This window comes from Sesamum indicum, linkage group LG7 (genome assembly GCF_026168435.1).
Source record: "Sesamum indicum cultivar Baizhima isolate 11 linkage group LG7, ASM2616843v1, whole genome shotgun sequence".
In the NCBI taxonomy this organism is placed as follows: domain Eukaryota; kingdom Viridiplantae; phylum Streptophyta; class Magnoliopsida; order Lamiales; family Pedaliaceae; genus Sesamum; species Sesamum indicum.
In genome coordinates this window covers 6,056,783-6,076,333 of record NC_142663.1, presented here as the reverse complement: position 1 = coordinate 6,076,333, position 19,551 = coordinate 6,056,783, and the positions used below count along the sequence as shown (strand labels likewise).

Below are 19,551 nucleotides of genomic sequence, written 5' to 3'. Positions count from 1 at the left end.
GTTAAGCTACTTGCTGATTGATATAGCTGGTTTCGCAAATATAGGTGGAGTTAGCTGGAGAAATTTTTTAATATGATGTGGCTTGAGATGTGGAATCTTTGTTGTTTGTTGAATCATCTTATTGAATCTTACCTGTTTGTGGACCTTGCCAGATTAGTATAAATGTATAAATCATGGACTTAGTATCTTGCTCATGGGCTAGCAGAGTTAGGCCTGTTTGGAGGGGGCCACTCCTTTGTTGATAGCCCTTTGGAAGATAATTGGGGGGGGGGGGGGGACAATATCATATTAAAATAAAAATAATGATGAATACTATGCAGTAGCTGCTAGCATTGTTTCTACAGGTGAGGCTAAAAAAATTGCCAGAATTAATAACTATAGCAAATTTTGGTCATAGCTAAAATCATAGTGAACTTTGATTATTAAAACTAAAGTTTTCCTATTGATTTTGTATGACCGTAGTAGATCTTGATTTACCATATCTTTTAAGTAATATTAAAGTATAGAGAATAATTCTATTTTTTTTCTTTTTTTATGGTGATTGAACACACGTGAGATTAGGCTCAAATACATAAATATTTTTTGCCCTTTGTAAATTGACAAGTAGAATCTCTAACTGTGTATTAGTGTAACGTACTAAAAAGGGGTGTTTGTATAAATTTTGTTACTAGATAGGGGGTGTATTTATAATTCTAATTACAATTTTAAAAAATATATTTTTAATTTTGTAAAAAATAATAAATATTTATATAATTAGACCTGCGAGAATGTCAATGTATAAAAATATATGCATTTGATATATATAATACCATGCATGATGCTTGCCCTCTTTGTGTCTTTATCGTCAAATCTTTTGATTGTTTTGGGAACATTATAAGTCGAATATTTGTTTTGAATGAATTGATATTCTTTGATGTAATGATGTGTAAAGTTGAATATTGTTGAAAAAATGAAGGCGTTTGTATGGATATGGTCCACTGGGATTGGATTTGATGTTGAGATTATTTCAAAAGATGGTATCAAAACATTAATCATCATTGCAATAATGGAAAATGATTTTCCTAAATTTTGATCGTCGGCGTACCAACGTACTTTTTTCAAACCCTCCTTCAAAGATAAAAAAACAAACTTAGACCCAAATTTCAAATTCGATATGTATTGAACAAGCTACCTTTCGTCACATTAAAAAATGTTTCAGCATAGCTAAGAATTATGGCGAATATTTTGAACATACTTAAATTCAAGGCAAAATATTGATTAACTTTATTCAAAATTTAATTTTTTTTTTATTGCAGACGACAATATTTATCATAGTTTTTGACATCGTGGTCGTTTGAAATGTAATTTTAATTTATTTTGTTGATGATCATTTCATTAATAATGTAATATATTTTTTAATATAACAAATTTATATAAAATAAAATAAATATCAATGTCAGGTCAGATCAAACACATGATCTTGACAAATAGGCCACTCAGTTTTTCTCAAGATCAATTCATGTCTTATTAAGAACCCATTAATTCTTTGGATAAATTGCAAAATTTAAAAAAAAAAAAAAAAGCACCAAATTGGTAGCATAGAGATCAAATTGAGCCCATTAGGAGACTGCTGCCAATCCCATTAATTCTTGGGCTCACATGATTTTAACTTTTAAAGATCCAATATGGAGTGGGCTGGAATGGCATTGGAGCCTGTTAGGCCCAACTATATCTGCTCTAGTTCCGGCCCAATTATGTGATGACCCAACCCAATTCTTTGTGTAAGTAATAAACATTTACTCTTTCCAAATTCTGTTATAATAATAAAATCGATTAATTCAGCTTAAAAATGAAAATTTATACCTTTTTTTAACAGAGTTTTAAAATTATATTTACACTCCTTTAAAAATACTCATCGTTGATACTTGACTCTCTTTCATTATTGATGCGTACCATATTTTTTGCCACATCATAAAGGTCGAAAATTTTTCAAAAAAAATCCTAAAATCAATAGGGGTTGATCTTGTAAAGAAAGATCAACGTTCTGATGCTTAAGTTAATAATGATTTTACTAAAAAAGATAAACGAGAACTTGGACTAAAATAAGAATAATGGTGTAAAATAATTATAAAGTGTATATATTCATATGGAGTGCCAAAATTATGGTTAAAATAGTTTAGAAAATGAGAGAGGACGAGAGTTTGAGTGTGATAGATTGCGTTACAAAAATTCGATGTTGGTAGATAGCTCTGTGTGTTAGTTTTGTAACAAAAAAAAAAAAAAAGAAAAGAATGGGATTTGGACTTGTCTTGACAAATATATGGCCATTTGACTAAGCATGCCAATCTGCTTGGGTATATAGAGATGCAGTTTCTTACTGACCAAAAGCAAATTCCAGTCGAACTTCTTGGAGTTATTTGGAGATTTTTGCTATGACTCGTCTTAACATATCAACCACCTGTATGATATGACTGTGTTGTTGTACAATGACTTGTTTTGCTGTATTGAGCTTACTTCTTGGACATGCCAAGTTAGGAGAAAAAAAAACAGTTCTATGGGCTTTTATTTCTTACTCTGGGTCTAGCAGGTCTTGGCTTGCTAGGCTGTCCAACAGGGGACCCAACCCCTTGTGCTTGAGCTTAGAGAAAATATTTGAGGAAGTATCATCAATTACGATTTTTGACAAAAAGTGCTGATTTTAGCACAAGTTTTTCTTTTTGCAATTTTATCCTTATTTAACTTTCTTATATAATAATTTGCATTTGTAAGAAAAAATATATACTAATGTTAACGTTGCTTTATATATATTACATTTATCCTCTTTTAAATACAAAAAATATATAAAAAATATTAAATAATGAGCAAAATTTAAAATTTATGTAATGTTTTTGTTAAAGTTAGCGTTCCAATTCAAATCCTAATAAAATGGGATTAGGTGTAAATGAATTTTTTTTAAAGAAATGTAAATGCTATTTTGATTTATTTTTTAAAAAAATATGTAACTTTACTTTCTTAGATGGAATATAAATATAATTAATCCTAATAAAACTAAAATCATCCAAAGGAAGCCTCCTAAGCCTTTGACACAAACAGTTCAACGCGGAATACCAACCGACAAAAGAGACAACTCAAATGGGAGTAAATTACAACCCCAAACCAAACACCCCGTCATGCTTCGCTTATCAACAAAGTCAAATGAAATTAAGATAATTGTTTTAATCTAATAAATAAGTTTTTTTTTTCCAAAAAATTCACCAAACTTAATTATATTAACTAAAAATTTAAATAAAATACTTATTTAATTCCAATTAACTTATTATATCATTTACTGAAAGTCGGGTAAATTTTTTCTAAGAATAATTACACTCCATTCTCCTTAAATTCTGTGCAATTACACTTAAATTTGGTGTTAGTCAAGATTCATCAAATTTATTGATATTAACAAAAATATTCAGAAAAAAATCTATTTTTATCCCCAATTGATATATTACTGATTTATTGAAGGTCAAATAAATTTTTTTATATGCAAATTACCATCATACGTCTTCACGCGTTAATGCATGTAGTTAGATATATTCTCACCATTAATGGTACTTTAGACCAAAAAAATTGTTTGATCTTTAATAAGTTAGTAATAAGTGAATTGAGCTATTCAGGTTTTTGGTTAATAACAATAAGTTTAATGAATTTTAACTAATAGAAGAACTTATTAGTTAGAAAGAAGCAAATATCAAGAGTATTATATATAAATTTTCAAAATCATAGAGAATTTAAGTGTAATTTCGTCATACCTCAAGAAAGAAAGATGTAATTATCCCTTTCTTCTGATCAAAGTTCCTTTGTAAAGGTGATGATGAATAAATATAATATAAAAAGAAAAAAAATATTTAGTTTATTTTAAATTGATAATAAGTCAATTAATAAATATAAATTTTTATTCAATTCTTTACTAGCATCAACAAATTTGATAAATTTTAATTTATAAAAAGTTATTTATATGACAAGAATAAATATATTGAATATTAAATATAAATTTTCAATTAATACAAAATAGAGCCGTAATTATACTAAATCATGGGGCGGTCTAATCGTCCGAGAAATTAATAAAGAACTGCGCCAGTCGTAGGTTCATGCACGAAAGCTTTGAATCCGCATGACATCCGGCCGGTGGAATTTCGTCGGAGAAGATTAAGGAAGTCCTGCGCGTCGAGCGAGTCGTAAGTTCCGCTCTTCGTCGGCGTTTAGTTTTGATTCGGAGGTCAGAATCTGAGTGAGAGGATCCGGAAACCAGAATGACGGCGGCACGGTGCTGGCCGTCGATGGATATGCTGCGATCGGAGCCGATGCAGTTGGTGCAGTTAATTATTCCGATCGAATCAGCGCATCGCGCCATTTCGTACCTCGGAGATCTCGGCCTATTCCAATTCAAAGACGTAAGTCTCAAGCTTCTGTCATTTTCAAAGATGTTTATACGCTTGTACAAAAATTAAGTTTCTGTTCTGCGGCATTACTGGCGTAATTTCTCTTTCGACATTCATTTGTACAATGCTTTAAGATGGATTTCATGATTTTAAGTTTTGTGTTTTTCCTGAATAATTATTTGAACGGGTAAGAGGCCTTGCGTTGTACAATGTCATCTATTTGAGCTATTTGTTTTAGGTTTGAATTGGCTCTCTGGAGGGTTTTGATGGAATTTCTCGCAGTCAGAGAATTTCCAATGTTTGAAGTATGCGAACAATGGGGCCTTTAATTGGGACGTTAAAGTGGAGTGTTTAAGATTTGGTTGTTCTGAAGTTTTGGCAATGTTAATCCTGTTGCATCTTAGCAATGTAAAAATGGGAAAATGATGTTTCTTGTGAATACTAAGCTTAAGATGAACGCCTTATTGGCTGTGAGTTTCATCATGTCATAAGTATTCATAAGCTTGATGCTCATCGTCTCTTCTGTTGACTTGCTTATTTTCCAGCTCAATGCAGAAAAGAGTCCATTCCAGAGGACATATGCCACTCAGGTTTGTTGATTTGCACCTTTCTTTTATGGAAATTGCTGTAGTCTTTAAAAACTATGTGTATCTAAGCTCTGTGTATACTGTTTTCACTTGTTCTATTACTGTTTGTTTAATTATTTCTGTTGAGTTTATGGGATCCTCAAATAGTAGTCTTTTCTGAAATTTTCTCATAGCCAACTGTGTTTTTACAGGCTGGTACTTCCCCTTTTACACCTTGCCAACTTCAACGCTATGCACAGTTAAAATGGGCAAAAGTTTTAGCATCCTTATTGATTGATTTGTTGCATATTGCAGAAAAAGTTTAAAATCATTGTGTGGGAGAGTAAAATTCATTCACGTTTCCCAGTGGGAAAAAATTACATAGAAGCTTGAGAAAATTCTAGCCACCTGAACAGTATTTCCATCTGACCTCCTTGTTATAAAGAACAACATAACCTTTTGGATTTCAGAACTAAAATAATGCATCTAATATGCCATACGAACTTCTACCTCAAATTCTTCAAAGTTTGTAAAGAAGACAATTTGCCATTTTCTAATTGAATATGAATCTTTCTCATTGGAATTTTCTAATTTTACTTATGAACCAGAAATACATGGTTGATTCTTTATGTAGATCAAAAGATGTGGGGAGATGGCTCGCAAGCTACGATTTCTTAGGGATCAAATGAAAAGGACTGGTTTCTTGTCGTCTTCATGGTCTCCAATGGGCACTAATGTCAATTTGGACGAGTTAGAGGTTTGTCTAAATTCGACAGCTGCTTTAAGGTTTTCCATAATCTTATTATGTTGCAATCTTGTCTGTACATATTCTTACATACTATTTTCACAGTTTTGTTCCATTATACATGCTTTGCTGCTTTGCATTAATCAGTATGTTTCCTGATATTACGGAATTGAATCAGGTAAAGCTAGGAGAGTATGAAGCAGAGCTGTTAGAGATGAATACAAATACTGAAAAGTTGCAGCGTTCTTATAATGAACTTCTAGAGTATAAGCTTGTTCTAGAAAAGGTAATTGTGCTTTTTCATTCGACATTTCGGGTCATGAAAGCTGATATGAGAATAATCGGCAAGAAATTTGATGTCCATTAAATGACTTGATATGAACTCTTACCATGCTGTAATTTGGTTGCAAACAGTTATATTTAATTTTTTCTTCCTTTCTTTTTCTGTTTTTAAATACAGGCCAGTCAAGTTTTTTATTCAGCTGAGCATAATGCCATTGCTCAGCATAGAGAAGTTGAACAAGCCCTTGGTGAGGGATCAATTGATAGCCCCCTGTTACTTGAGCAGGTAGTAATGCATTCCTGTTATGAATTCCTACAGCCAAAATTCTTTGCTATTGTTTGGACTAAACTTTGTGAGTGTTTTGGCAGGAGATGTCATCTGAGCCATCAAAACAAGTAAAGTTGGGGTTTGTTAGTGGGCTAGTTGCCAGGGAAAAATCGATGACTTTTGAAAGAATTCTGTTTCGTAGCACCAGGGGAAATGTGTACCATAGACAAGTGGTTGTGGAAGAGCCCGTGACTGACCCAGTTTCAGGAGATAAGGCAATATAGAAACTTTTTCCATTCTTTCTACTTTTTGGTTTTACGTGGATTAATGAATTCTCTGATGCTCCTTGATACTTATTTAATCCTTGATTTTGGTATTTCATATTGTTGCATCATATTTAAGTCATACACATCAAATTCTGTGTGACGAAGTCTGGTATTTACAGGCTTTCATGTCAATCTTCACTGCATTTCATATCAAGAAAATGAGGACAAAGCTTTTCGTTCTTACTGCCCAGTTGACATGTTTACCCTGTTATGTCTTTTCTTTATAGCCCAGCAGACTTTTATCTTGAATATTGTATTTGGGTGATGCTTTCCCTTTGATTTGGCTGAAATGAAGGGTACAACTTTCAGGTTGAGAAAAATGTATTTGTTGTCTTTTATTCTGGAGAAAGAGCAAAGAATAAAATACTGAAGATATGTGATGCTTTTGGAGCAAATCGCTATCCCTTTCCAGATGATATTGGCAAACAATATCAAATGATAACTGAGGTATGAAAGAAGATGATCTTTTTTATTTTCCTAATAAAGTTCTTTACTTATTTACTTCAGAACATAAATGGAACTTTAGCATATGAAGCTATCAAAAAGAAATTATAGCTGATTTCTATGCCATATAACTTTTATATACAATTGTTGGTCAGTAACATTTTGCTATTGTATCAAATCTTCTTTTTGGAAAATCATTGACATTCTCACTTGTACTGTAACGAGGACAAGTTACCATTATAAGCTTTTCTTACTATCTAATACAGAGAATGTTGTTTCCACCAGGGGTTTTGCTGAAACTGGTAACTGTTGTTTTTTCCTAGGTATCAGGAAAACTTTCAGAGCTAAAGACCACTATAGATATCGGCCAGCTGCATAGGGCCACTCTACTGCAGAGTATTGGTTATGAATTTGAGCAGTGGAACCTTCTGGTTAGTGATTACAGTTTCTCAAGCACAGTTTGGACAACCATTATTTCTGTTTATCTTTGTCGTGAACTTTCCACACTTTCTCACTGGCAAACACATGGAGACTTTCTCTACAATACCACTCACACACACAGACAAACAGAGAGCGAGAGAGAGAGGCGGGTGGCGAAGAGAGAAGCATTGATGTGCTTAGTCTGTTTTTGAAATCATGTACTGATTTCATCCTTTTCAAATTGTGAAGGTGAAGAAAGAAAAATCTATATACCATACTTTGAATATGCTCAGTCTTGATGTAACGAAAAAGTGCCTTGTTGGAGAAGGCTGGTGTCCTACCTTTGCAACAAATCAGGTATAGATAGTATGGTGTGTATATTTCCCTTGGTGGCGGGATCAATAATTTTCATCAGTTGAGTTTTAGGCTGTTTCTAAATGAACTTGTTTTTTGCAGATCCAGAACGTACTAAACCGTGCAACCGTGGATAGCAATTCACAAGTCGGAGCCATATTTCAGGTGTTGCATACCAAGGACTCACCTCCGACGTACTTCCGTACCAACAAATTTACGTCTGCTTTTCAAGAAATTGTTGATGCATACGGGTACGTGATGGAGGAGGAAAAAGAAATTTTAATGCCAATATAACTAAAGTGAGATTGATGCTTCAGTAAATGTTGTTGAACTAAAAAGTATGCCATGTTTGTTCTTAGAACTTTCTCCAAATCCTCTGTCTTCCACTATTCTCTTAATGCTAGTATTATTTCAGAGGGATTGAGGGAAGGAAAAGATGCTTACGAGGGAATAGTAGAAAGACAACAATGAGGTGAAGTACCTATTATTTAAATGGTCGAAAAAAGATGTAAAGAAGAATTTAAGATCCCATAATTATTGAAAGGGCAATAGGTAAATTATTCCTCACCTACGTTTCAGGCTCAAAAGTAGATGTTAGGTTTGGTGAGTGTCATATTTTGCATCACTAAATGTGCGACATGTTGCCACCAAAGAATATTGATGTTCTTTTTATTTGAATGGTAGTATCAACTGTATTATCAGTAATTTGTAGTGGGTAATCGATTTTGTGAGATAATTGCTCAGTACAGATTGTTGTTCTTTGCTTTTTATACTAGATACAGTGAAAGAACTTTTCTTGATCCTTCCAGAAATGTAAAGCATATCTGACCTGTAATACAAACAAGTTTGTTGAGGGAGGTTAGAGGATTTTCAAATAAACCTAAGTCAAGTCAATCTAGTGCCTCAAGAGAATTGGAAATGTCGGAACTGAAAATGTAAAGCGAAAATGTGATGACAACAGTAGTTAATTGTGGAACCCAAAAGGTCTTGGGTGACCCACTTTGGTCTTCTCGGTATTTATGATTTTATTTAAAATGATTGTCATATCCTTGTGGTGGAAGGCCCCTAATTAAGTTTATTCTTTTTTATACAAGATTTGAAATAAAATGCTGATGTAATTTGATCATTCTTTACCAAACACTTCATGGCATAATATTCGTTGTTTAATCGATATCTTAAAAATATCTTCTGTGGCCATTATTCTTCACAGCCTAAATTTTGCTTATTTCATATCACTGGTATTTTTTTTTTGTATTTTCAAAGTAATTACAATATAATTTATTCTGATTATAACAGGGTGGCCAAGTATCAGGAAGCAAATCCAGGTGTTTACACTATTGTCACCTTTCCCTTCCTATTTGCAGTTATGTTTGGAGATTGGGGCCATGGAATATGCTTGTTTCTTGCAACATTATACTTCATACTTCGGGAGAAGAAACTGTCCAACCAGGTAATAATGTTGCTTCTCACATCTGGTTGAGAAGCGAAGTTCACTGCTATTTCTGTTGTTCTTGGAGTTTTTTGCAATTCATTCACATCTCAAAATTTTGTTGTGGGTGACTTTTTAGTTAATCCATTTACAGTTGTCTTATGCTTTCTTTACTGTTAGAGCATTTGGGAACATTTTTGGTCATTGGGGTTTCCGGTTGTAGCTTTAGTTTAAGTAATCTGGTCTTTGCCTTTTAAGTTTGCACTATTCAAATCTAGATTTTTTGATGGAACTATATATGCCCTATTATTGCCTATACTAGAATAGCAGTATGTAGTAGAGCTAATCCAATCTAGATTTACTAGAATAGCAATGTCATTCTTAGCACATATTGCATTTCTAACATTCCCTTTGGTTTGAGAGGTACACAGCTACAATCATGTAATTTACGATTTCAGCTTTTGGATGAACTTTATAGGATGTAGTACTTAAGTGTATTTAGTTGCATTGTGCCAAGAACAGAAGCTCGGGGATATCATGGAGATGGCATTTGGTGGTCGCTATGTTATAATGATGATGGCTCTGTTCTCAATATACACTGGACTGATATATAATGAATTCTTCTCTGTTCCTTTTGAACTATTTGGGCGCTCTGCTTATGATTGCCGTGATTCAACCTGCAGGTAGGAAACTAGAATTTGAAATTTTACACCCCATTATTCTTTTCCAATTTCCTCTGAGATTTTCAAATGGTCATATAATTTCAGGGAAGCATCCACACTGGGATTAATTAAAGTACGACATACATATCCCTTTGGTGTAGATCCCAAGTGGCATGGTACCCGTAGTGAATTGCCATTCCTCAACTCTTTGAAGATGAAGATGTCAATTCTTTTGGGCGTTGTTCAGATGAATCTTGGAATCATCCTGAGTTACTATAATGCAAAGTTTTTCCGAAATGATCTGAATGTCTGGTAGGTTTAGCTGAGTCCATTTGTAATTTCACAATTAAGCATACTTGCATGTAACTTAGTTGGGACAATTTATATTTTGATGCTTTGTGAAAAATATATTTACTTAGCGATATCCCTTTATACCATGTTATACAAAAAATGACCATGCTTGGATGTGCTTGTGCTTTTCACTTGTATTCATCATAACCAAATCGGTTCGTAACTGGCATCAAATGTGCACTGCCTCAGGTACCAATTTGTACCTCAGATGATATTTTTGAACAGCTTGTTTGGATACCTTTCGCTGCTCATAATTGTCAAGTGGTGTACTGGGTCTCAAGCTGATTTGTACCATGTAATGATATACATGTTCCTAAGCCCCACTGATGACCTGGGAGAGAATCAACTTTTTATGGGCCAGAAGTTCCTCCAGGTTTTACATTGTGGTCATATTTACTATAGATTGCATTCATGTTTTCATCCACATGCTTGCCAGTTCTGACTTTTTCATCATTTTACCCAACAGATTGCATTACTTTTAGCGGCACTTGTTGCTGTACCTTGGATGCTGTTCCCAAAGCCATTTCTTCTGAAGAAACAACATGAGGAAGTATGTTTGGTTTTCATGATGTCGTTTTCTTGTGGTCATCTTGTTACTTTCTTAGTTCTTCTTGTGTTTGTTTTACTAATATGAATTTCTTGCTCAGAGACATCGTGGTCAAGCCTATGCACTACTTGACAGCACTGAAGATGATTCTTTTGAATTGGAAGAACACAAGGGTTCACGTGGACATGAGGAATTTGAGTTTAGTGAAGTTTTTGTTCATCAAGTTATACATACCATAGAGTTTGTTCTTGGAGCAGTCTCCAATACAGCTTCATACCTACGTTTATGGGCCCTCAGGCATGTATTTCATAAGTGCAAACTCATCTATTCATGCGGACTATGTTAAATGCTCTTAAGTGTCGATGACATTATTTGTTGTTTGTCCTTTCATTGTAGGCTTTTGGGGGACTCTGTTCTGAGTTTTTCCATGCTAAAGTTAAATCAGTCCTAGTCATTGACCAAAATTTATACAGTTTAAAATTTTAATAGCATTGCTTCTGATTGTAGGAATCCTTATAATGTTACTGAATTTCTCTTGAGGATGAGATATTTCATAATCTGTTGAAATTGAGTGTGCTTCGGAGCAGCTAAGAGATGAGATAAAAGTATTCATTTTTAAATGTTCTAATAATAAAATAAATTATTTCGTGATTGTAGAGTTTATAAATAAGATTCTGAATTTCTTAATTAATTGATTGGTCTTTCTACTCCTTTCTCTGCAGCTGCAAGACAAATTTCTGTACTTTGACAAATTTTTTTCTTCTTTTTATCTAATGCAGTCTTGCACATTCAGAGTTATCAAGTGTATTTTACGAGAAGGTCCTACTTCTTGCATGGGGGTAAGTTTTCTCCAGTTCCTTCTTCTGTCTTGGTTTACTACACGATCAGAAGCAGAAATCCTTCACACAATTATACTCTGATTTCACTTGATACTCAATGGCCGTTGATTTTGTTCTTTCCTTCCCTGCAGATTCAATAACATTTTCATTCTTATCATTGGCATAGTCGTATTCATATGTGCAACTGTTGGTGTCCTACTGTTGATGGAAACACTGAGCGCCTTCCTGCACGCGTTGAGGCTTCACTGGGTCGAATTTCAGAGCAAGTTCTACGAGGGAGACGGCTACAAGTTTAGCCCCTTCTCTTTTGTATCAATCGGGGATGATGAAGAATGATCATCCCTGAACACTATAGTGGATTTAGCATATTCCAGTTGCATAGATTTTGTTCACAAAGCTGTATATGTATACGAAGCCCTCCCTGTGAGCTGCATGAGATTTGTTGCTGCTATGATCAAGAATCCTGGCTCAGTGACCCTTGCCCACTGCAAGAGTGTCCATCTTTACTCGGGGAATGCCTGTTGTGTACTATTGTCATTCATTGTTGTAAAAAGTCAAAAACACTTGTGTGGTAGTATACATGATGACATCCATTTCTTCTTTTGTAATGTTAGTACACGGTCTCATTTGGTTTGTGATAATATTAGGCATGATGGAATATTTTGGAATGAGTGAAACATAAATTATATAAAAAGTTATAAATTGAATAGTAGTATCAGTCGGGAGTGTTTTTGAAAATAAAATTAGGAATTAGGAATAAGGAAAGAGTTGAAGTTGGATTGTTTGAAAAACAAATTAATATTTATAATTTTATAAGTATATTGTAAAAGTTGATAGGAAACTATTAATTTTTTTTTGTTAAAATACATAAAATAGTAACTTAAAGAATATTATCAACATAAAAAAATTAGAATTGGAATATCACAAATTGTGATTTGTGATTAAAAAAGACCTCTTTATATATATATATATAACTAGTTGTTGTGACGATGTTTTTGTATGTATATAATAATTTTTTTTATATAATATATTATAAATAAAAGTAAAATATATAAATCAATATATAATATTAAAAGAAAAAATTTAATTTATCAATTAATGTAAAGATTTTTTTAAAAAAAAATTAATTATTTTATGAGTTGAAAAATATTTTTGGCTTAAAACAAAAATAAAATAGTGTGGTTGTATAGATATTGAGATAATTAATATATATGTCGGCGGACATGTATTTAGCGTCAGTTTACGTCTTTCTCTCAATCAAACACACATAGCTTGTTTGAGTGTGTGAAGTGTGGGGTGCCTCCATAATTCAAGCGCGCCGAGAGTTGACAAAGTGGCCGATTTTACCTCTTCGTCTTCTTTTCTTCTTCTATTTCCGCTCCCACCACAGAATGTAAAGTTTCTCTTTGCGCTATAACTTCAGTGTAGAAAACTTTGGAATATAGCCAACGAAGTGGTATGGAAATATGATGTGCATTTCCTTTTCCCCTATCTATTTTTCAGCCATTCCTCTCCGATTCAAAGTGTGAATCATTTCTTCGTAATATTTTCAGAGGTCTGGATCCAATTGTGTTTCAGCTTTCCTAAAAATTTCTGCAAATTTTTAATTCATTACCGATGATCGTGCAACAGTGTGATGAAGCTTCGTGTTCATACCAATGCTGGTTTTCTGGTAGCACTTTCGAGAATTATTCTTCTGCAGTTGTGTTATAGCAACCTCTGTCTACAATGTCGATAGGTGATAGATACAGGAAAGGTTATTTGATGAATTGAATGTTGAACCTTAAAGCAAGGATCTCGAGTGTAACAATCTGTTAAAAGTTAGACATGATGAGAAGATACCAAGCACTATCCTATGATTCGATTGTTCTTGTAAGTGTATTATCTTGTTGGTGGTAGTGTTTCCTTTCTTCCGCAGAGAATTGTTGTATCATAGTTTGGAAGTTGCCAAGTATATTTGAAGCAGTTTGCTTTAGAGCAGCTGTGTTTGCTGAATGTTACTCAGTTCTCCTCCTTGTAGAAAGTTTGGAGTATTAGTGTGTCCTGGACCTTGATGACAACTTTTCATCATTTGCTAGAAAATTAAGGTTCTTCTGCTGTTTTCTATCTTGATTTCAGCAATGGCCATTGATCTATGTAATTTAATGCTCATTACATTAGCCATTGCTGGCATGTGGATTTGCAAGTGTCTAGCTCGTTCAAACTTCCAGATAGTATAAAAAACTTTTGCACAATTTTGAATGTTGTTGAAGTTCGTCGATCCTTAAGGCTTCAGATCTGGTGCTTATTTGTGGACGATACATTGTTTTAGTTCACAGGTTCATGTCAGAAAGGGTATAAGCAAAATTACCAGCCATAAGCACTCACCACCAGTTTATATTCTTGCTTATATGGCTTTTGCCTCTAGGTAGTACAGTTTTCTTATATCTATTTTATGTACTATAAGCACCAAAGTTTCAGCTGATTGGAATTATGAACTAGGTAGGTGATGTTCAAAGTTCATGCATTGACATCATTTTCATAATATGCTTTAGATTATGATAAGCTTATCTAGTTGCTACAATTTTCTAGCCAGATGACCAATTGTTGCTGGATGATTTGCTTTTTGGTGTTGTCTTGCTTTCCTAGAGGATATCATGCCAGTGCTGGTGATTCCGACCCATCATACAGGTTAAATTTTTGCATCTAGTTCGTATACTTATTCTGTTATTTTTACTTCTTCTGTTCTTTATTTTCCTTTATTTCATGAGTAAGGAACATGACCTTTACTCTGTGAGTTCTAGTGTTATAGTGAAATATGCTTTATATATACATCTTCTACTTGATTCTGCTGCTTTTCTGTTGGAGTCACCCACCCCTGACTCCATGTTTCACCTTACCTCTAGGAGGTTTTCTTCACTGCTTACGCTGAAAATAATAACAAAGAATCTTTTATTAGTTATGAATATTCGTCATGTATGGTGAGTTTATAAGTTAATTCCTTGGATAGGGAAACGCAAACATCGTTTTCTCAGTATCTTCCTGCATATAAAAAGTTAGATGTCGAATTCTCATTTCCTAAAACCCAAGCAGTATTACTCTGACAGCTCTCCTGATGAATACAAGCTTTAGATAGGCTGACCTTTTTGTTCCTGTGCATTTTAGAGCTTGTGTGGAACAATGTGTAAAGAATGGGTGTGTTGGGGAGAGATGCTTCTCACAGTGCAAGCCCTCTTCAGATGGTTCTTCCCTTGATGGCCCTTTGTATACGCAAGAGCCTCTTTACTTGAGATGGAAACAGTGGGATTGCCAGAGTGATTGCCATTACCATTGTATGTTTGACAGAGAAAAGGAAAGAGCAGAACTTGGTCTAGAGCCTCTCAAATATCACGGCAAATGGCCCTTTCAACGTATATGTGGTATCCAGGTTTGCTACCTTGTCAGCATTTGCCTAATTATTGCTTACTTGAGGTAAACAGAGTGTCTAATATGGTGTCATTGTTTGTACTCATTTTTGAGCATGCACCTGATGTAGTGACCTGGATTCATTCAGGAGCCTGCTTCTGTGGCCTTTTCAGCTCTGAACCTTGCAATGCATTTCCATGGTTGCCTTTCCTTTTTCACCCTTCTTTACTATAAGTTGCCATTGAAGCCAGATAAGAGGCCATTTTATGATTATGCGGGCCTCTGGTATATCTATGGACTTTTGGCTGTAATAGCATGGTTCTGTAGTGCAGTGTTCCACAGTCGGTAAGTTTATCTCATCTATACTAAAGAAAGATGCAGATGATTCTGTTAGGATATCTTAATCTTCACATACGTTGTCCAATCTGTTGGTGGTCCATCTGCCTCTTTTTACAGCTTATTTGACTACTATAATTCTTCAATGCAGAGATGTGGACTTGACTGAAAAACTAGATTATACATTTGCAGTGGCCTTACTTGGATACTCACTGATTTTGGCAATAATAAGAAGCTTCAGCTTGAGGGGTGGCCCTGCTAGAGTCATGGTTGCTGCTCCGCTTATTGCATTTACAATTACCCACATTTTCTTCCTTAACCTTTACAGGATGGACTATGGTATCATGACTACATCTTTATCTTCAATTTATTATTATTATCTGGTGAGATTGAATGATGTTTACATGAGGGGCATAAGCCATCTCTCTTTTCCACTCTTTCTTAATCATGGGTTCAACCTGCATTCACCTGTGTTTTTACCCTCTAAAAAGTTCAATGCTGGTTCTATCTACTGTCATCATATTCAAGAATAGGTTGGCAGGAATGATAACGAGGTGAAATGTAGTCAAGAATGAGAAAGCGATGAGAAGGAAAAACATTGACTGTTCAGATATGTGCTTTCATGTTATCTTGGCAATTGACATTAGATTACTTTATGGATCTTTCACTTAATGTGCCTGCATGCATGTGAATTCAGTTAATTGTATGTTCTGCACTTTCTGAGTTTGTTCCATCTGACCATCAGAGTTTATTATGATTCAAAATCTTGGCAATATCTCATTGGTAACAATATTAAATATGTAAGTTCATACATAGGAGCCCGTGTGAAATGTTATTACTTGATATGTCAAAATTGGGTATAGGACGAACAAAAAGAAGTAAAAAGGTGTGACGACTGAGATTCTGGTGACCTTGGAAATTTCGTGCCCTTCATCTATGTTGAGCAGAATCCCTTCCATTCTTTCTGAAATACAAGCATTATCTTGAATGTTAAGATGTTTTCTTACTTATGTTTATCCTGTGTTGCTGAGTATACTTTTCCAGATGAAGTTTTTTTAAATATTTATCATTTTTTACCCTTTTATTAAGTCTAATTAGATATTGAAGATGTTCCAAAAGAATTCAACTTGAAAAGAATAAACACAATAAAAATAAAGAAATCTTGCCCTAGTGGGATAATCAAGAAATGGTTTGTGTGAGAAATGATGCACAAAATTTGAGATATCACTTTCGCCCTGTCTGGCAAGTTATTTTTTACATGAACACTGTTTAGTTTTGCTACTTGTGACCTTCTAAAATTTCTACAGGATGGAATATGAAAGTGTGTGTTATTATGGGCATCGCTCAACTTCTCACATGGTCAATCTGGGCTGGTGTCACTCGTCATCCTTCTCGATGGAAGTTGTGGACTGTGGTTGTTGGAGGTGGTCTTGCAATGCTTCTAGAGATCTTTGACTTCCCTCCTTATCAAGGACTCGTGGATGCACATGCTCTTTGGCATGCTTCAACTGTCCCTCTCACATACATTTGGTGGAGCTTTATCAAGGATGATGCTGAGTACAGAACATCCAGCCTCTCGAGGAAGGTACAATAGCATGTTGTAGTCCAAAGCAAGAATCCAAATGACTGCATAGCCTCTTTTTGGGAGCATTTCTTTGCCCATGTCAGTCTGTAGGAACTTAAGTCAGTGAAGGTTTCAATGAGAGGAAAGGTGCTTGATCTGACTGTAGCTTGTCACATGCCCATATATAACTTCTTTGTTTGACTTTTCTTTTATGTTTTGCTAGTTTGCATAAATATACGAACTCACCTTCTGTAACCTCAGTATATGATTGACAATTTATTGGCTTGTGCCGATAGTATATATCTTGGGAAGTTTGCGAGAATTTTGTTGTTTGATTAGAGGTAAGAAATGGCACCAATTTCAAGGCTACATTTTTGCTCATGGTTATGATTTGCGCTAAGAATCTTTGTTTGGGCATGATTACTACTGTTAGAATCCTATGTTTCTAGTGGCCACCCCTGCAAATATCTCCAGACTGATCTCGATTGCTCACAAAGACACTATATGTGGGGTTACAAGGAAAAGCTTGAGAAGTTAGTTGATGCCGTTATCTTTATATTTCTGTCCTAGACTTCTTTAGTTCTCAAACTTCTGTTCATGATCCAACTTCCAATCTGTGGTTTTTCTTTCTTTTCCCCACTTTTCTAGATTTTGACTTCAAGAACAGGATCACAATTCGGAGGGCAATTACTTGAGTTTATATAAACGTTCTTCTACTCTGCACTAGTTGAATATTGGTTTAATTTACTGTACATGGAAATTTGAAGAAAACGGCATTACTGCAGGGAACAAGCTCATTTACAAAAGGAAGCAGAAGAGGTTTTCCTATATACTTATTCTGACAGATCCTGCAGCAAAACAGGACTAAAACAGAAGGGACGCGAGCTCTAAAATATCCTGGTAAAAAACTCAGAAGCTGCTTTTCAGCTAGCCACCACTCTATTAGTTCCCCTGTAGCAAAACACTAGGTTGACATTGTCGAACTTAGTCAAGGTCGGCTAGCACTCCTCCAACACTGTTTCATTGCCCGGTGAGGCACTACCTGCCTGCTATGATGATAAAACAGGTAGGTTGGGGTTAGATTCAATTATGAGATCTTATACTATGCAAGAACTGACCAAAGTAACCCTTCGGTAATAGCCCCTAGTTCTTCAAAATTACTAACAGTAGTGCCCATGTTAATGGAGAAAACTGAAAGTCAGAGTTATATCTTATTAGTCCTGTTATTTCCTGAGCTACCCCATTGAGGAATGAGCCTTCCACGTTAAGCTTACACCAGTTTTTTCAAAGGAAGGGGGGACTGGGGTGAAGTTCAGTTTCAAAATCTTGAAAATTATGGGTTCTGCATATTGACGCAGCAGTGTATCAATAGTTCTCCACTCCACGCATTCCAGTTTAACTAGGGTAGTCCATATGAACCACATAAGATATGTCAACTGGTACTGTAAGTTGTGATCGTCTTCTGAGTTTATATGAAGTACAAGAAAGTTCCCATTTCTGGTATAAGTACTGTGGCAAACATGCATAAGCAGGCTACTCGTTGATGAAGATGATACATTTCTTCATTGTCCAGTCTGCAGAGACAGCATCCAAGAAAAGGGATACGGTTCCTGCCCCGTAAAACGGCTGGAACTCTTGTGACTGTTAGTTTTAGGAAAATAAGTGAGTTATGGTTTATTTATATGCAATATCTCTGTATTTTATAAAATTACATATCACTCTTGACAACCACAAAACATGCATAGTTTGTGTAAATGTCACATTTCTGGTGGGCATATGTGTTTTTTTTTCTTTTTTTTTTTTTTCTTTTCAGCATAGGTGGTTTGTATAAATGACGTTAATATTTCTGATGGTTGTATTTGTAATTTTTTCAAAAATAAAGATGATTTATGTAAATAAATCAGAGGCTCACAGTTGAGGCAACTGTCCAAGATATACACTTCTTTCTCCCTCTTGCGTTATTGACTGTGGGGTTATGAATTCTGTCTCATCAGTCGTAGGATGTATTGATTTTCTTGTTTCCTGTCAATCTTGGCATGCTTGGCTCGGGGGAAGAAGATGGTTGGCAGAAGGTGCCCTTGCATATGCCAACCTAAAATCCCAACAAAATCGATTTTTTAAGTTCTTTCCAAATTATACAAATGAGCTGATATTGAATCCCTACAGTAAATTGCATAGAGTTTTTTTTAATAAAAAATAGGCTCTCAACCTACGAAGCAAACAAGTCACTAGCCTAATCTAATTTGAGTTATTTAGCCTAGTACCCCGGAGTAAACGGGTTAGTTGAGAGTTTATCTTAAAGCGATGAGCCAAAAAGATACAATCAAACACAACCATAATAATAATCAGAGTTATAATCATAATAACATCAAAATAAAATAGAAATATAAAAGGACCAGAACAAAATCAAAGAGACTCAGGGAGCCAGATCAAGGGGAGGAAGCACACAGCTTCATCGCCAACAACCCACCACCGGTTGCACCAAGAATTGCAACCACAAAGGCTTAAGTCACAAAAAGCCACATTTCAAAATCGATTTTCTTCGTAGATGGCTCATGCTTTCTTTAGTTCAAGAGGAGCTAATTTATATTGAAAAAAATGTAGAAGAAAGAGGTTGATTTTGGGCGGTGGAGA

The 19,551-nt window shown here is 34.7% G+C and overlaps 2 protein-coding genes across 14 annotated transcripts; both read left to right on the top strand.

The window, feature by feature from the left end:
* Positions 1–4,043: 4,043 nt before the first annotated feature.
* Positions 4,044–12,293, top strand: LOC105166105 (V-type proton ATPase subunit a3). The gene is made up of 18 exons (XM_011085336.3): positions 4,044–4,412; positions 4,946–4,990; positions 5,601–5,723; positions 5,890–5,997; positions 6,172–6,279; positions 6,363–6,536; positions 6,897–7,034; positions 7,355–7,462; positions 7,701–7,808; positions 7,908–8,056; positions 9,102–9,255; positions 9,757–9,917; positions 10,002–10,208; positions 10,437–10,620; positions 10,714–10,797; positions 10,895–11,091; positions 11,574–11,633; positions 11,765–12,293. The coding sequence occupies exons 1-18, from the start codon at positions 4,272–4,274 to the stop codon at positions 11,967–11,969; spliced, it is 2,454 nt and encodes an 817-aa protein (XP_011083638.1). The 5' UTR covers positions 4,044–4,271; the 3' UTR covers positions 11,970–12,293.
* A 578-nt stretch (positions 12,294–12,871) lies between these two features.
* On the top strand, positions 12,872–17,940 carry LOC105166104 (uncharacterized). 13 transcript variants are annotated; one of them, XM_088882848.1, is made up of 9 exons: positions 12,882–13,026; positions 13,137–13,188; positions 13,266–13,505; positions 14,209–14,303; positions 14,778–15,039; positions 15,166–15,362; positions 15,505–15,692; positions 16,661–16,938; positions 17,703–17,940. In XM_088882848.1, exons 3-9 carry the CDS (start codon positions 13,461–13,463, stop codon positions 17,757–17,759), a joined length of 1,122 nt encoding a protein of 373 aa, XP_088738974.1. In that variant the 5' UTR covers positions 12,882–13,026; positions 13,137–13,188; positions 13,266–13,460; the 3' UTR covers positions 17,760–17,940. The 13 variants fall into 13 exon arrangements, with proteins under 13 accessions (XP_020550881.1, XP_088738973.1, XP_020550880.1 ...); XM_088882847.1 differs by lacking the exon at positions 13,137–13,188 and having other exon boundaries at positions 12,880–13,089; XM_020695225.2 differs by lacking the exon at positions 13,266–13,505.
* Positions 17,941–19,551: the final 1,611 nt, after the last annotated feature.

Bases quoted from the DNA above. Each gene is read 5' to 3' on its own strand.
- LOC105166105 (XM_011085336.3), top strand. From the start codon at position 4,272: ATGACGGCGGCACGGTGCTGGCCGTCGATGGATATGCTGCGATCGGAG. The intron at 7,463-7,700 runs GTTAGTGATTAC...CAAATTGTGAAG, and splicing joins TTGAGCAGTGGAACCTTCTG to GTGAAGAAAGAAAAATCTAT. The intron at 10,209-10,436 runs GTAGGTTTAGCT...GCACTGCCTCAG, and splicing joins CGAAATGATCTGAATGTCTG to GTACCAATTTGTACCTCAGA.
- LOC105166104 (XM_088882847.1), top strand. From the start codon at position 13,461: ATGATGAGAAGATACCAAGCACTATCCTATGATTCGATTGTTCTT. The intron at 14,304-14,777 runs GTTAAATTTTTG...TGTGCATTTTAG, and splicing joins GATTCCGACCCATCATACAG to AGCTTGTGTGGAACAATGTG. The intron at 15,363-15,504 runs GTAAGTTTATCT...TCTTCAATGCAG, and splicing joins AGTGCAGTGTTCCACAGTCG to AGATGTGGACTTGACTGAAA.